This window comes from Cebidichthys violaceus, unplaced genomic scaffold, assembly GCF_023349555.1.
Source record: "Cebidichthys violaceus isolate CVI_PGR_0920_01 unplaced genomic scaffold, fCebVio1.0.p SCAF_46, whole genome shotgun sequence".
NCBI classification, from domain to species: Eukaryota; Metazoa; Chordata; class Actinopteri; order Perciformes; family Stichaeidae; genus Cebidichthys; species Cebidichthys violaceus.
The window spans coordinates 1,124,187-1,142,795 of NW_027176661.1; the positions used below are offsets into that span (position 1 = coordinate 1,124,187).

The 18,609-nt window shown below is 41.0% G+C and overlaps 1 protein-coding gene across 4 annotated transcripts in view; it reads right to left on the reverse strand.

The window, feature by feature from the left end:
• LOC137886824 (seizure protein 6 homolog) overlaps window positions 1-18,609 on the reverse strand; it is a 101,206-nt gene that overhangs the window by 36,058 nt on the left and 46,539 nt on the right. For all 4 annotated transcript variants that reach the window (XM_068729472.1, XM_068729471.1, XM_068729470.1 and 1 more), the window contains exons 2-3: window positions 16,916-17,656; window positions 16,332-16,453 (exon numbers count right to left, since the gene is read on the reverse strand). In XM_068729472.1, the coding sequence (XP_068585573.1) occupies window positions 16,332-16,453; window positions 16,916-17,656 (863 nt within the window). The remainder of the gene's footprint in view (window positions 1-16,331; window positions 16,454-16,915; window positions 17,657-18,609) is intronic.

Genomic DNA, 18,609 nt, shown 5'->3' on the forward strand with positions numbered 1-18,609 from the left:
TTCACTGGAAATGTATTGTGATATCAAAAACAATCATCTGGGAGAAAATGTATTCCCTCGAAATGTATTGACATTGCAGTTTCATTATAAGACATATAACACGTATGCTCCTGAGATCCTGTAATGCCTCCACCATAGTGACCATCCTTTCAAATATTATCATGTTCCTTCCAGAAGCTGACAGTACGTGAAGCCCCTCAGCATTTGAAACACGTTCATAAGATGAGACTCTTGCTCTCTGATAAATCAGCCTCACTCCCCGGTATTTGCTGCAGTGTGCATTTTTTGCATAGATTTAAATTCATGCATTGCTAATTACCCTACATATTTTCAAGCGTGCTTCATCATGACACAGAGATTTGGAGAGAACGTAGTTTTCTGGCAGACAGAGTTTTCTCTCTTTTGACAGCTAGCTGGGTGGAGGAGCAATTAGTGTCACCTAAAAGGATTCCTCCTGGGATGACTAGGCCCCATGAAAACTCATCTCAGAAAAGCCCCGGCACCCTAAAAAGCTCATCAAGATCAAACTGGCCTTCTTTATGTCCTCCTTTACTCCCCCAAGGCACAACATGATGAAGGCTTCCCTCTGCCTCATCTCAAGTTGATTAAAGGCAGCGAGCCTGTCTTGGCCTCCATTACTCAGTCAGGCTCAGTTTCTCTGCGACACATCTGCCACGTGTTGCGTTGTTTGTGCTGCTGGGGAGTCAGAGAATGGCCAAAACATGTGCGTTAATACAACGTTTAGTATGCAAGAGGCATGGAGGGAGGATTACAGGCATCATTGGGCTATTTTAAAGGGGAAACGTTCTTTTACAAAAGTGTCAAGACTTGCTCTTGGTGGAAATTTCTTGTGGCCCTTTCATTTGATGAGAGCACTGGCGGTCACTAGACACCAACAAAACAAATAAACAAATGTAATCCCCACCCCCATCACACTCGGCCAGGGTCAATGCCATGTGCATTTACTTCTTTTGTAAGAAATACTGGAATTAAAATGGGAGTGCCAGGATCAATACAGCAATTCACCCAGCACAGAAAGGAGGCTGTGTGTCAAGTATTTCTGCTGCTTATTAACATGGCTATTGATTGGAGTCAGAGGAGCGTGGTCGCAGAAGCAGCATCAAATACCAATCGTTAACCCTCAAGTCGGCGTTGGCTATAAACACTTGGCATGCTCGGTAACATCTCAATCCTTGAAGAGGCATTTCACTGGCGATCCACCTCGACCGTGCTTTATCCCCTCCTCAGATGTAAATCATTAGCACATGCAGCCTTAAGCTCATTAGATGTTTGGTTCTTACGTTTTATTTTGTCTCACTTGGAAACTTCTGAAACAATATTCACTCATTTTAGGAGAAAAACTTGGAAGCTATAATTTCCCCCAGTGAGACTGGAGGCATTTGTTTGATATTTATAAGCTTCAATTAAAGAAACAAACAAAGAAAACGTTGTGTTCTCTTTCACTTGGTGGTCACTTGCTGTTTAAACAAACATAATCAAGAAGCTTAAATAAATGGTATTCATGTGAAAAATAATCACATAGCAAGTCAAGCTAGAGTGGTTTAAACCACCAGAGCTGAAACTGATTGAGACAGGGTAGAGGAACTGGACAGATAGAAAAACTGATAAATGAGAGCAGGATGGAAATAGAAAAAAGGGTGAAAGAATTGGGAGAGGGATGAAGAAGAGCGAAAAAATGAGATATACAGTATTGACCTCAAATCCTCCCTCACCATCTTTTTGAATGATGCTCCTTTTAAACCTGCGAGAAAATGGAAACACTCCCCCAATCAGCCTTTGTGGCAACGGGAGAAATTGGCCATGTCTGCGCTCGTAACCCCTGAAATGTATCAACCACTCTCAGTCCTCCCCAACACAATACATTTTCCTTCAGCGAGAGTGCAGGGATGTGGACCCCATGAAACAGAGCTGGGACAACTAGTGCAGAACCTCAGGTGGTAACTCCTTGAGACCGAGGCAGGTAGATCAGTGAGCAGAGGAGACGTTGAAATCGGAGTGGGACAGATGGCTTGGAAAGAGCTGATAGCTAACCCACCGGATTTACTTGATCAAATGAAAAAAGCTCCAAAAACAGATTTTAAGTACTTTAATACCACAGCCCCCATCTGTCCTCTACTAAAATCGTATTGCAAAGTGACTGTGTAGACGGATATAGAAGACAGGAATAAGATGTGCTTAAGATATCGCCAATTCACTGTCAAATTTTTTTTATAAATAAATCAGAAATCATTCACATGGCTGTTTTGACCTGTCCATGAAATAAAAAATGGTTAAGTTGGTCTAGACAGTTTATATACTCAAGTGGGTGGTAGATTGATTCTTTACTATTTATATTAAAACCTCAGTATATTTTTAAGAGCAAAACTGAGCCCTGAAAGAAAGTCTTCCATATTATAGTTACCCGCTCTGCTTCAATGTTATTCATCATTGCTAAATTTGAGCTTGGAATGTCAGAAATAAATCTATATCTTAACATTTAACATTATATAATTTGAACTCCACCTATTCAAACATCCTGCACATTTTTGACATATTAACTTTACTAAAGTGCAATGTACACTAAAGTGCAATGCCTTTAAAAGAATAATTATTTGTATTTTACTTTATCTCTGGGGCTGAAAGTTGGTGTTGCATCAGCCTCCTAATATTTGTGCAGTTTTTCTGCAAATAAATTGTAATGCGGCCAGAATCACCAGATGGAGCAATGCATTATATGCTGTTAGCTGTGGCAGAGGGGTTGGGAGTCAGGCTGAGGGCAGTAAATTCTCCTGATACATTTTTCATCCTCCCTCTCCTGCAAGATGCCGGACTGCTGAAAGGAGTATTGACTAAGCACAGAAAAGGTCTGATCTTGCTTATTTATTCCCCACCAATGTGATTCCTGATGGAAATCAGAGGATTTTCTGAGTGCCTATATTATGTTTTACTGAACAATACATCAACATAATAATTTATCATACAGTCACCTCATCTGTCCTTCAGAGGTTTTCCTCCAACAAATTTCCTTCCTTTGCCCTTGCAAACTGCTGGTATGTCTGCTATAATGACTCCCTTCCACAGCGGAGGCAGGCTGCCAAAACAAGAATGTGCACCTCAACCAAAATATCCCTCTTATGGCTCCTAATGCATAGTGCTCGACATGTTAAATGGTATCCGAACCCAAGCGAATTCTCAGACGTATATTTCTGTTTCTACTAAATCTATGGCCAAAAATCGACAAACTGGCCATGATCCCACCAGAGAATTGGCAGAGGAGTCTGTGATCCCTCCAGAGATCAACAAATAAGCTCATCAGAAAAGTGGAAGCAATCAGTTTATTCGCTTCAACAACAGTTAATTAGGGCCCGAGCCACCGACAACGTCGGGCCAGCGAAGGCCCTATTGAGATTCTAATGTTTATTAGGGCCCGAGCACCGACGAAGTCGGGCGAAGGCCCTATTGTAATTCAAAGAATTATTATTAGGGCCCGAGCACCGACGAAGTCGGGCGAAGGCCCTATTGTAATTCAAAGAATTATTATTATTATTATTATTATTTCTCCTCTAAAATCTCATTTTTCAGGGCTTTATCATACTCAAAAACTCCCCAAATTTGGCAGGCGGATCAGGACTGCGTGAAAATTTGAGATTTTATGGGTCGCATGCTCATGTATGACAAAATGGCTCACTAGCGCCCCCTACAGTTTCACAGGCCACTGCCTTCACCCAACATGTCTGATTAACATGAACTTTGACACACATATTCAGCTCCATCTGCTCTACAATCATTACACTCAAATTTTTTAGCTCCGCCCATTCAGATTTCCACCATTTAAATTTTTGTGAAAAACACATTTTTGCAAGCTGCTCCTAAACGCTGTGTCAGATTGCTACCAAATTTGCTGTGGATCATTATTCATTCAATTTCATCAAAACCCCTCCAAAAGTTTTTTGATAACTTATCGCGTTATCAAATTATGGCCCAATGAACTTATCAGGGGCGTGGCTCTGTACATCAATCAACCTCACTTTAAAACCATTGTGCCTATCATCACAAAATTTGAGGCAAATGTCCACATAGCAATCTGTAACGTACCCTCACATTTTCATTTCCTTCAGCCACTAGGGGACGCTACAGTAGTTAGCTCTTTTTGGCCATTTTTCCCGTTTTCAGGCTTTGTATTTTCACAAACTCCTCCTACAGTATTTATGCGATCGGCTTCAAATTTGGTCAGCACGATCTTAAGACTTTTATAATGAAAAGTTGTCAAAATCATGACTTTTCATGCAACAACCTTGGCGTGGCGTGGCATCCATTTTGGTCAATTTTTCATGAAAATTGAAGTTGTTGTAACTCCAAGGTACATTGTCAAATCTGCCCAAAATTTCTTATGCAGGATGCTAGTCCAGGCCTAAAAACATTCCCATGCCTCAATTTTCACATAATCATAGCGCCACCTACTGGCAAAGGGAAATGACAAGTTTTACACTTTGATGTACTCCGCCTAGCCATTTCACCAGATCAACCTCACATTCTAGAAAGAAAGCCTTTAGACATTGATGATAATTCATCATGAATATTGTGAGGTTTCGTATAACTCTGTTGCCGTGGCAACGCTTTGTTCGCCATGAAAAAGCAAGCTGATTTTTTTCTGTGATTTGGGATACTCAAAAACTCATGGAACTTTGTACATATGTTGTAGGTGATGAAATTAAAGATCTCATGTGGATTTTTGGCTTGGTCGTTCTAAATTGTCTCGATAGCGCCCCCTGCAGATTTTCGACAAAGCAGCCCCAGCGCCTCGTTTAACCTACATGTATGAAATTTGGTTGGCACATGTATCCTATGGAGACTTACAAAAAAGTCTCTTGGGACCATGCTCTGAAATCAACCAAAAGTCGTCCATTTTGATTTTTATGTGAATTTTCCCTCGATTTCTAGTTGCTATACTTTAACGAACTCCTCCTAGGGACTTTGTCAGAGCCACTTCACATTTGGACAGTACAATCCAAAGACCTTTGTGATTAAAAGTTATCAAAAGCTTTATGTTTGATGGAACGGCGTAGCTGTGGCGTGGCATTCATTTTATGCGACTCCCATTAAACTACGTTTTCAGGCTTTGTATTTTGACAAACTCCTCCTACAGAGTTTATGCGATCAACATCAAATTTGGTCAGGACAATTTAAAGACCTTTGTGATGAAAATGTATCAAAATGGTGAGTTTTCATTGAACGACCTTGACATGGCGTGCGCCCACTTCGCTCACATTTTGTGCCATTCGCTATGAAAGAGGGAGTTGTTGTAACTCAGAGGTACATTGTCCAATCTGCCCAAAATTTGTTATGCATAATGCTATTTCAGGCTTGAGCACATTTCCATGCCAAAATGTTCTCAAAGTCATAGCGCCACCTACTGGCAAAAGGAAATGACACATTTTATACTTTGATGTACTCCTCCTAGCCAGTTGATCTGATGGACCTCACATTTTCTGAGGAAAGCCTTGAGACATTGATGATACTTCATCATGAATTTTGTGAGTTTTTGTTAAAATATGTTGCCATGGCAACGCATTATTCACCGTGAAATGGAAGCTCAGTTTTCTGTGGCTTAGGATGAACAAATAGTCATGGAACTTTGCACATGTGTCAAAGGTGATAAACATAAATAACTAATATGGGGTTTTGCCTTTTCTTTTAGAAATTGCCTTGACAGCGCCCCCTACCAATATTCAAAAGAGCAGCCCCAGCGGTACATTTCACCTAGATGTATGAAATTTAGTAGACACATGTATCACATTGAGACTTAAAAAAAGTCTCTTGAGACTATGCTCTAAATTATACTGGAAGTCTGCTATTTTGATTTTTGTTTGAATTTTCCATTCATTTTTGACCATTTCTAGGCGCTATACTTTAACGAACTCCTCCTAGGGAATTTTGCGGATCCAATTCAAATTTGGTCAGTACTATCTAAAGACCTTTGTGATTAAAAGTTATCAAATACTTTACGTTTGATTGAATGGTGTAGCCGTGGCGTGGCGGCCATTTTACGTGACTCCCCATGAAACAGCAAGCTGATGTATCTCCACTGGACTTGTTCAAATCTGTCCCAAACTTGCCATGCTTGATACCAGTTATGGCCTGAGGATGTCTACAAGCCAATTTTCCATATAAGTCAAAGCGCCACCTCATGGCGAAAGGAAATCAGCGTTATTTGACAAACAATATCCGATTCACATGTAATTTACATGATGTTGTCTACACTTGATATAGACCCTAAAAGAGCACTTGTTGTAGAGCAACATAATGCATGTTTGCATGTGTTCTCTAGCGCCACATAGTGGATTCAGGAACTAGTAGAATATTGGTGTAGCCCTTGTTAAAAATTAATTCAGACATCAGGATATAAATAGTTTTCTAAAACCAAGTTAAAACTGTACAAGTATGGGTAAAAATAGATATGGGTGGATAAAATGTATTTCAATAAGAGACTCATAAGCTTTACAGTTCAAAAGTTGCAGTTCATGCAAATGAGCATAGTTTGTTTGATAAGTACATGATTCAGAACGTGTGTTCTCCCTAACAGCCTAACAGCCTAACTTGAGCCCATTCTCATGTAGAGGGGTGGGGCTTAGTCGTATGTGGCCAGGTTCAGTGTGTTGGAGAAATGGAGAAGCAAATGATCACCATCAAGTGAATAGTGACTATTGTGAGAGTGCAATAATGTTCATAACTTAATGGCTGACGACCAGTTATCCTATGGTTTGGACTGTTGTGATGTACAAGAGGTAAATATGAGTTTGTGAATTGTTTTCTATACTGTGACTAAATGTTATAGTGTAAAACAAGTTGTGTTACTAATCGCGATTAGCCGTTAGCATTAGTATAATAACCGTTAGCTTTGCTTTCATACTGTTAGCTGTGCTTTTATACTGTTAGCTGTGCATTTGAAACCAGTTGTTAAGCCCCAGCCTATTTTTAGGCCTCAGCTCGAAAATAGCATACCCATACTACAATGAGTGTAGTGTTGCAACTGTAAGGGCTATTTTTAGTTTGGTAATAAAATAACCCTAACACTTGTGAGATGTGTTTATATGTGTAAATATCAGTAGATATGTTACTGGTTAAGAGTAAATTAAGATGGCACACAGCACAAATTGAAAATTCTAACTTTTGCCTGGAAAAAAAAAGCAATTTCAGGATATTTTTTTTTAGAAATCATGTAGATCCAAGCTTTCAAGCTGTCACAGATCATAGAACTATATGTCTCTATTCACATTTTCACTTAGATAAAGTGAAGCATTCATAAGCTAGAGAGGATACAGTACAGAAATTTCAGGCGAGGATTCCAATATTTACACATGTTGCACAATGTGTTTTATTTTAACTTTATGATGTACCAAACTATATATTTCACTTGTATATATCACTAATGGTGTTCACTACATCTAAATAGAGCAGTTTGGGCTTTATTTGAAGGCCCTAAGCCCTTTCTAAGCTCTTTCTAAGTCTCTGTGTTCATTCAACTTTTTTCAGATCCAGCCCTCTCTCTCTGTTCAGGGCTGCAGCTCAGCCCCCCTTTCTCCGATTTTCGCCATTGAGCCCTCCTATAAGCCAATAGAATTGCAGGGAATTGAAAGTTAGATGATTGACAGCACTAATAGCCAATCAGAATAAAAAACGTCCCATCTGATGTCAGATCTGAAATCCAATTTGCTGAGACTACATCCCTCCCCAGAAGCCGAGCAGTATCGGAGAGACACGAATCGAACGGATTCACACGGAGCACATGCAGCTGGACATACAGAGATGTGGAAGTACGGAAATATTAAATTTTTTCGCTGTGATTCGACCAAAAGTGAGTACAATATTCGATAAAGCTGTGTGACTTTTTTGTGCTTGATGCTGAATATCTCTGCGATGGTTTACCGGGGAGAGAAATGGAGGATATCTCCGTAATCTGCGTCAAGCGGACATGCTTTTTCATGCAGCATTTTCGTAGCTAGCACGTAGCAGCTGTTTTCTCTGGTCAGGTCCAGTGATATTGAGTTATTAGGGCCCGAGCACCGACGTAGTCGGAGCGGAGGACCTATTGTTATTCTAATGTTTTTTATTATTATTATTATTATTATTATTATTATTATTATTATTATTATCGTACCAGTTTCATCGCAAAAAGGAGGTGCTTGGGATACTGGGAATCTTTTGAAATTTGGCACAAAATTCAATCGTGGTGAAAATTCCAGTATTATTGGGGTGTCCAGCTGCGGCATGACATTTTGGCTCGATAGCGCCCCCTACAGAGTAGCCCCAACTTTGGGTTTGACCTAGCTGTATGAAATTTGGTAGGTATGTGGAACGTGATGGGACGTACAAAAAAGTCAAAAGGAGGTATATCCTAAACCCAACAGGAAGTCGGCCATTTTGAATTTTATGACGTTTTTGGACCGTTTCAAGGCGCCGTACTTTAACGAACTCCTCCTAGAGATTAAACCCGATTGCCTTCAGATTTGGTCAGTATGCTCTTGAGACCTTGGCAGTGAAACGATACTCAAAGATCAAAAAGTTATCGAACTATGTGTCCGTGGCGTGGCGGCAAAAAAACACCATTCGCCATGAAACAGGAAGTTGTTGTAACTCGGCTGTACATTGCCTAATCTGCTCCAAATTTCTCATATGTCATAACATCCTGACCCTGAACACATGTATATGACAATTTTGAATCATAGTAATAGCGCCACCTAGTGGCAACAGGAAGTCATAGGTTGTGTACTTTGACACCCTACTGCTCACAGATTAATCGGATCCCTCTCAAATTTTGTCACAAAAGCCTTAAGACCTTGATAATGCTTCATTGTGAAAATTGTAGGAAGTTGTTGAAGCGTGGCGACGTGGCGGCTCTGCGAATTTCGATCCTTCGCCATGAACGAATAAACTGATGTAACTCGACTCCGCATCATCAGATCTTTACCAGATTTCACATGTTTGATTAAACTCCAGGCCTGAAGACATCTGCAAGCCAATTTTGAATCATAGTCATAGCGCCACCTACTGGCAACAGTAAGTTAAAGTCTTTATACTTTGGCTTGTTTCTCTTAGTTGGAAAATCAGATCAACATCAAATTTGTTCCACACAAATGTAAGAAGTTCATAATGCCAGTTCTTTAAGCTTTTGATGTTTCGTCGAACGCCGTTGCCGTGGTAACGCAGTCTTCGCCGTGAAAAATGATGGTCATTTGGAGAGGTTAAAAAAGCTCGAAACACAAGCAAACTTGACACACAGATCACAAGGCCAAAATGTAGTTCTATAATATGATTTTATTCAATCAGAGTGTTAAATCGGCTCAATAGCGCCCCCTACAAAATTTCAACGAAGCAGCCCTCGCAGTACGTTTCACATAGATTAACAAAATTTGGTAGGCACATGTATCACATGTGGACTTAAATAAAAGTCTCTTGGGGCCATGCCCTAAACCCAACCGGAAGTCAGCCATTTTGAAATTTGTATGAATTTCTAGTGTCGTTTTAGACATTTCCAGGGGCTCTACTTTAACAAACTCCTCCTAGGGAATTAATCAGATCGACTTTAAATTTGGTCAGTACAATCTAAAGATCTTTGTGATGAAAGTTACTCAAAGGTTGTTGTTTCGTGAAAGGCCGTTGCCGTGGCGACGCATTCTTCGCCACGAAAAACAAAAGTGTTTTTGAGGGGCTAAAAATGCTCAAAACGTAACTAAACTTGTCAAACACATTTAAAATCCTGAATGTAGTTATCTGATGTGATTTTAATGCTTCAGAGCGGCAAGTTGGCTCGATAGCGCCCCCTACAATTTTTTGACGATGCAGCCCTCGCAGTACGTTTCACCTAGCTGTATAAAATTTGGTAAGCAGATGTATCACATGTAGACTTAACAAAAAGTCTTAGGGGTTCATGCTCTAAACCCAACCGGAAGTCAGCCATTTTGAATTTTGTATGAATTTCTCCTGTTTTTTTCCATTTCCATGTGCTGTACTACGAACTCCTCCTAGGGAATTAATCCGATCAACTTAGAATTTGGTCAGAACAATCTAAAGACCGTAGCGATTAAAAGTTACTAAAAGCTTGATGTTTCATCGGATAACATGGACTTGGTGTAGCAGCCATTTTACATGGTTCGCCATCATCCACCAAGTTGTTGTAACTCAACTGTACTTTGACAAAACTGTCCCAAACTTGACATGCTTGATTACTGTCATGATTTTAGGACTTTTGCATGCCAATATTAACTCATAGTCATAGCACCACCTACTGGCAACCACAGAAGTAAGCAGGATTCTTTAATTACAGCAGCCCAAACACTGAATTTATTTTAAAGGTTCGTGGGCACACCATGAGAAAAAGACTTCTCTGATCTAAATATGTGCAAACTAAGATGCATGGAGAGCAAAAGTTAGACAACAGTGGTTCTCAAACCATGTCAGTGGGCATTAGTATAAATGATCTGTCCAGAGCTTCTACATGAAAATCACGTTAAATGTTACAATGAATGCTTCACACTACAATCTAAAGTTATAGAAGAGCTTAAAATGAAAACAGTGTTAAATTAAAGTGTTAAAGTAAAAGCAAATGACAATACTGTTCTGTTAACTTTCATGTAAGTTCAAATACAATCAGCAGGACACTGCAGGGAGTTGAACCCCATCCCAGTAAACTGACGGTCTGTTATTTTATAAACACATTCACACATTCATTTTCTTAATGATCTTAACAGGCTTACATTTATGATTGTATCGGAGGTACACTCAAAACATTTGAGGCTTAAGACCTGGCAACATGATCTTGCTACGCTGCTGGTTGAGGCAGGAAATACTGTTTAACTCGTGCACGCAATGTATGATGGTCACAGAAATGCATGGCCGCGTCAACCAGAGTCCTGCCAGTACCCTCGACGTGCGTGAAGTTGCGAGGGCCCGATCAATGCTGCTTGCAGCTTTAATGATTTATGATATTTTGGTATTTGTTTGCTTGGCTGATGGGAGTTGTGGCTTGGTTCATGTTGTTCCCAAGTTTCTGATGTTTTTCCAGAACTATAACATCATTATATTCGTTCTTCGTGGGTTCTTTGGCAGTCACTTTGTACACTAAACTCTGTACGTTTTATGTACACTTGCGTCCAAATGGGGGACCTAGGGGCTTAAGCTATTGCTAGATCACCATGAAGTAGTTTATGGACTTGTTGCTTAGATGATTTATTTGATTCAGGAGACGGACGTTGGACTGTGACTAAATGTTACAGTGTAAAACAAGTTGTGTTGCTAATCGCGATTAGCCGTTAGCATTAGCATACTAATCGTTAGCTTTGCTTTCATACTGTTAGCTGTGCATTTGAAACCAGTTGTTAAGACAAGCTATTGCTAGATCACCATGAAGTAGTGTATGGACTTGTTGCTTAGATGATTTTTTTGAATCAGGAGACAGACGTTTGACTGTACGAGAGAATCGGGAATGCTCATTTGGATAGATTTATTTGTAACTTGGGATACTCAACTCATGGAACTTTGTACATATGTCATAGGTGATGCAAATACAGATTTCATGTGGATTTTTGGCTTGGCTGTTATAAATTGCCTCGATAGTGCCCCCTGCAAATTTTCAACAAAGCAGCCCCAGCCCATGTATGAAATTTAGTAGGCACATGTACCACATGTAGATTTAAAAAAAGTTTCTTGAGACTATGCTGTAAACCATACTGGAAGTCTGGTCTGATCTTTGTGTGCATTTTCCATTCATTTTTGACCATTTCTAGGTGCTATACTTTAACAAACTCCTCCTAGGGAGTTTTTCAGATCCACTACAATCTAAAGACCTTTGTGATTAAAAGTTATCAAAAGCTTTACGTTTGATTGAATGGTGTAGCCGTGGCGTGGCGGCCATTTTACGTGACTCCCCATGAAACAGCAAGCTGATGTATCTCCACTGGACTTGTTCAAATCTGTCCCAAACTTGCTATGCTTCATAACAGTCATGGCTTGAGGATGTCTACAAGCCAATTTTCCATCTAAGTCAAAGCGCCACCTAATGGCGAAAGGAAATCAGCGTTATTTGACAAACGATATCCGATTCACATGAAAGTTACATGATGTTGTCTACACTTGATATAGAGCAACATAAATTATGTTGACGCATGTTGTTTAGCGCCACACAGTGGTTGCAGGAAGTGGTGGACTATTTGCAAAGCACAATTTCCAGGGTCAAATACTCCAAGCAGGAAAAAAACGTCTAACTCGTGGTCGCATTATCTGATGGTCGCAGACATTCTTGGCCGTGTAAGCTGAGGTCTCGTAAGTACCCTCGACGTACACAAAGATGCGAGGGCCCGCTCATCGCTGCTTGCAGCTTTAATTAGGGCCCGAGCCACCGACAACGTCGGGCCAGCGAAGGCCCTATTGAAATTGTATGGGTTATTATTATGATTTTTATTTTTACAATTTGGGGGCATTTTTGGGATACTTGCCATGCATGAAAACTCACCAAATTTTGCAGACTTGTCAGGTCTGGCGAAAATAGCCATCTGACATAGGTTGCCTATTTCAGTGTAAAAAAATGGCTCTCTAGCGCCCCCTACAAGTCGGACCGGCGACGCCCCTCGGCCAGTATGTCCGATTTACTTGAAATTCGACACACATGTCCAGATCCACTAGCTCTAAAAAAAAGCCTCTCAGACCCCTAAGGTCCGCCTACCAAAATTTTCCGCCATCTTGAATTTTGTGAAAAACACATTTTTGAGAACTCCTCCTACACACTTGGTCCGATTGCTACCAAATTTTCTGTGGATCATTATTGGATCAAGTTCACAAGAAGTTATTAAAAGCTTGTTGATATCTTAAAGCGTTTAGAAGATACGGACCAATGAACTTCTTGGGGCATGGCTTGTTTTTCAATACACATAACTTCTCAACCGTGTAGCCTAAAATCACCAAATTTGCAGTACTTGTGCATATTGCATGGTGGAACATACCCTGCAATTTTCATTCCATTCAACCCATAGGGGGCGCTACAGTATTTCACTCAATTTCAGTTTTTTGGTGATTTTTCATGTTTTCAGCCTTTGTATTTTAACAAACTCCTCCTAGAGAATTCATGCGATCAACTTCAGATTTGGTCAGGATGCTCTTAAGACCTTTGTGATGAAAATTTATCAAAAGCTAGAGTTTTCATCAAAGAACCTTGACGTGGCAGGGCGGCCATTTTGCCTCATTGGCCGGGAAAAAAGAAGTTGTTATAACTCCAAGGTACATTATTCAATCTGCACGAAATTTCTTATGCATGATGCTACTTCAACTCTTAGCACATTTCAATTGAAAAATGTTCAATAACTCATAGTGCCACCTACTGGCAAAAGGAAATGTCATATTTTATACTTTTATTTACTCCTCCTAGCCAGTTCACCAGATCAGTCTGAAATTTTGTAAAGATAGTCTTAACACGTTGATGATGCACCATCATGAATATTGGGAGTTTTCGTTGAACGCTGTTGCCGCGGCAACGCATCATTCGCCATGAAAAAGTAGGCTGATGGATCAGTGGCTTGCGATGCTCAAAAACTCATGGAACTTTATAAATGTGTTATAGGTAATGGGAGGACAGATTTTATTTGGGTTTTTGGCTTGGCCGTTATAAATTGCCTCCATAGCGCCCCCTACAATATTTCAAAAGAGCAGCCCCAGTGCTACGTTTGAGGTACCTGTATGAAACTTAGTAGGATTATGTATCTCAGAGAGACTTACAAATACGTCTCTTGGGACCATGCTCTAAACCGTACCGGAAGTTGGCCATTTTGATTTTTGTGTCATTTTTCAATGAATTTAGGCTCATTTCTAGTCGCTATACTTTAACGAACTCCTCCAAGGCACTTTGTCGGATCCACTTCAAATTTGGTCGGTACAGTCTCAAGACCTTTGTGATTAAAAGTTATCAAAAGCTTTACATTTGACAGAATGGCTTAGCCGTAGCGGGCGGCTACTTTACGAGACTCCCCATGAAAAAAGCTGATGTAACTCAGCCGGACTTGTTCCAAACGCTCCTAAACGTCCCATGCTTGATAACACTCATGGCCTGAGGATGTCTACAAGCTAATTTTCACTAATACTCACAGCGCCACCTGCTGGCCAAAGTAATTTTGCGTTTTTTGACAACTGGCATCCGATTTACATGACTTTTACACAATGTTGTCTACAGTTGTTATAGAGCAACATAAAACATGTTTTTGCATGCTCTGTAGCACCACACAGCGGATACAGGATGCTGTGGACTATTTGCATAGCATCATTTCCTGCGTCACGCGGTCCAAGCAGAAAAAAAGCATCGGACTCCTATGCGCGTTGTCCGACTGTCGCAGACGATCTCGGCTGCATACGTTGGAGTCCCGCCGGCACCCCCGACGTGCGGGAGGAGGCGAGGGCCCGTTCATCGCTGCGCGCAGCTTTAATTTCTTCTGTCTTTCCTTATTGGATAGTATGATTTAAAGGATTAGTGTCTGAAATTACACGCATGAAACACAACTAGAAGTATAGGACTGTCACAGCGAAAGGACAGAGCATTGATCTAAGCTGTTTCATTAATCTATTTGGCATGTGTTCTGCTGTTTGCCATTAAAAAAAAATATTGCATTGCATGCTGCTCAGTAAATCTGTTGTTAGTCACATTATCTTTTTACAATAACAACACTGCAATCACGTGTCTCTACACAACATTTTAGAAAGATATTAGTTTTTCTTGCTGGTGCAATAATCAATATTGCAAAGTCAAAAATAAAATCCTGTTTTATCTGTGTACATACGTGTGTGTGCACCTATGTCGGATCAGTCCTATCAAACCAATGAGACAACAGCTACATGAGTGTCCATCTCCTTCTGCAGCAGGTGAGTGTCGAGGTTCTGAATTGTTGATAACTAAAAGTCATCCCTGTGTAAAAACTGTCCTGCTTGCATAACATTTTCTGTGCACACTGCTCCTCCGCAAGTCTACTTTCTGATCTCCTCTATTCCTTTAAAACCTTGGGACCTGGATAGCCTCCAGGCAGAGGAGCTTCACTCAGTGCTGATGAGACGGTATGACACATACTTGACTTAAATTTCTCCCTTTCCATCTTCATTCGCTAGGAACAAAGAGACCATGGCTTGTCATTCTCATCAGTCGTGCCAAGCAGTTGTGTGTGTAGTTTGCCGTTAGATCACTATCAGTTCAGCTGTAGGAGGGAAGGAGACTGTGGCCCCATCGGCTCACATGGTGGTGCTGAAACACATGGCTCCCTGCTGTTTGTTGGTACAATAGATGTGTGAGAATACAATGTCTATAAGTTCCCTTCCCTTGCTGTTTTGATTCACTGGAGAGGATGTGGAAGTTGAGATCTCACATGTCAAATGTGGTGAAATACAAGTATGTGTGTGTGCATGAACATGTGCAGGTAAGTGTGCACGTACTTATGTGGTTCAAGATTTACTTGCCTTACCCAGAGGAAGCTTTCAGAGAAAAACCGATGCGAACACATATACTCTGTCAAGACTTATCTTAGCCCTCCAGAGGCAGCAAGACAAAGCTCACACATTTTAAAGTCCCCGGTGGTAAATGAGGCGGTTGAGAAATTGCAAATGCCAGGGAACGCAAGCACTGACAGTTAATTTTTATAACCTTTTTGTGAAAAGACTTACCAAGCAAGCATTTCAACTTGAGACAGACCCCATCATTTGTGCCCCCATCTACCCACTCACCCCAGCAATTTGTTGCCTGTCTATCTCCGTCAACCCACACAAGACCTGCGGTTACTGTAACAGCTAGGACACTAAACCAAAATGAGTCAAAGCTCTTGACTGTTTGAACGGAACCTTTTTTTATTTTACTTTCAGACACCTGATTCTGCAGTTCCTCTCAGCTCTACTGAGTTTATAGCATCTTTCAGCTCATTGTTTTGCTTTTATGGTCTGCAACATTACTGTTTTGGTCAAGTATCACTGCTCTTACTATTTTTTGGTGAAAAATATCTGATAAACCCACTGTACGCTAACTGCCCTGCATGAAATGGAAACTAGCAAATAGCTAGTGAACATATTGGAGCAAGAGTTCGGTTATTCCTTACTGGTGGAGACTAAAAACAGCTGAAGGGAGAGTAACTAGTTACTGTTTGATTGATATGTCAACTTGAAAAATTGATAATGTTGTATTTACAATGCCTAAAACAATCTATTAAGTTGGTTTAAAGATGCAATTTAGAACTTTACAACTTTTTCATAAGTTGCATGGATAGTTTAAAAATTGCTCATCAGGGACAACATAACAGTGAGCCTTTAGCACTGACCTGAACCTCAATGCCATATCCCAGGTAGACCGTAACCAGGTAGTTACACTCCGCTCCAGACTCAAGCTGCTGCAGGATTTCGATGTTGCCCTCAGGGTCAGTGAAATTCAGGCTGCATGACTCTGTGGGAGACAGTAAAAAGACAAGTGATTCCCTTTTACCGGACCACTGATCTCTCTGACAGCACACCTGTGTCACTGCGGCCACATAACCCTCTAACTATCTCTGCAGATTTCCTCCCCGACACTGCTCATCTGGGCCGTCAGCCCTCTGTGGCCAGTGGAAAGGACAGGCAGGACACATCAGGGAAAATCTGATTGTTTCTGACACATGAGCGATTCTGTTATCCCCACTGGAGAGATGAATAGTGGTGTGCAGCATGCGAAATGAACACCGGCGATGTTGATGACCTGATGCTTAATTTTCTTGTCCTCTGGGATGGATGAGGTTAAACTTTGGAGGGAAATACCCTCAAATTTGAATTTCCATCGGGGGAAAAAGTTATTTGGATGCGGCTGCTATTTACTTAAGAAAGTTGTTTGAATGTCATCTTTGAAAGTCAAAGGAAACATGAACATGCCTACCTGCTGTTTGCATGGTGGTGATGGTGGTGATTACGGTTGTGGACGTCGTGTTGGCTCCTTCCTCTCGGGAAGTTAGGTTGGGGAGGGGATGATCCGGGCTGGTTTTCTTTTTCAGCGCTGTTTCCCTCGCTTCCCCCTCCTCCATCCGCATTGAGGAGGGTGCCAGGGTCGCTTCTGTGGGAGGCGCACTCCAAATTTGAGGCCGACTTCTCTGCGATGATAAAGACACCACTGGATTTTCGCTGACTGAGCCTTTATTATTTGGTGTCACTTGAGTGGTGAGGGAGTCTGTTGTTGGCTCGACCTTGTCCGTCCCCCTTGTCTTAGAGGACTTCTTTTGAGGGACAGACATGGGCGGCCTTGGTGTTGTGGGAGAAAATGTGGTCAGTGGGGAGGTGGCAGCCACAGTGGCAGTGGTGGCAATGTCTGAAAAGGCTGGGGCATCCTCGTGGGGCACCAGCTGAGTGACAGGGTCCCTTGCATCTAAGGCAGACACAGAGCCTGGCATGGTGGAATATGCAGCCACAGAGCCATCCCTCTTAAAAAAATGTTGGTCCCCCTGGAAATCCCTTGAAAGTAGATGCTCATGAAGCAGCAGGCCCTTGAGGACAGGCCGGTGGTTGGGGCTGTTCATTGGTGAGACGGTGGTGACAGAGCGGACTTCGCTCTCTGTGTCCTGTGTTGATGAGTCCTTGTCTGGGTCCAGTGTCCTCTTACTGATGCCATTGTTTTCCTTTGGCGCTAAGAGTAAAAGAAAAAATGAGAATATGGTTGTATTAAGTACAATATTAGTCAGTGAGCTACAAAAGAAATATTTTTGACAGTTTCATTATAGAATCATCAAGACTGCCAGCCTATAATCTACCAAAATTATTCCTAATGGGGTGAAAGGCCGTCCTTTTGTATAATTCTTCCACACACATTTCATTGCTGTTTAAATCAGTTCATTATCCAGTGTGCTTGTGAGTGTCTTTGGGGGGAGGGGCAGCAGCACAGTAATCCCTTTTACTATCCTTTACAGAAGCTTAAGTAATAGCACAACAGTCCAATGGGTTGACATATGTAGGTCACTACAAGTAAGGTACAACATGCATGATATGATTGTATAGTATCCCATGTAAGAACACATACAGTGTATTTTCAAGTGCATCTTCAGTGTTGAAAAATATTTTTGTGCTTGACATGTCACATTTCACTAAAGAACGTTCTCTAATTCAGATTTTAAGATGCGGACGATTAATACTGACAGTGGTGAGTAGGGGCTTGCAGAAAGCCAGTTTATAATCAAAGGCAAATTCCACAATCACACCCTGCAGGCGGTGGAATCTCAGAGCGGAGAGACACTAAGCAGAAATAGTCTGGTTGCTTGTAAGATAAAAAGATTTTAAAAGCACATATTTTTCTACGGCATTCTTCTGTAGGCTAGTACTGTACTCCTATTCTTTTCCATTTTTTCAACCTCACACACACACCACTCAAACAGAGCAGGCATTGTTAAAAGTTCCACAGAAAAAAAAAACTCAACCAGAGTTTAGTCAGTAAACCACACACAAAAAATACACAAGACATTATTGCGAGTCACAGAAGACATTTTGCCATTCTGACAATGACTGAATTTCAGTTAAAGAAGCACAACACATTTAGAGGTTATCAAAATAATCACCAACCACAGATGCATGCATTTGATAATTGTT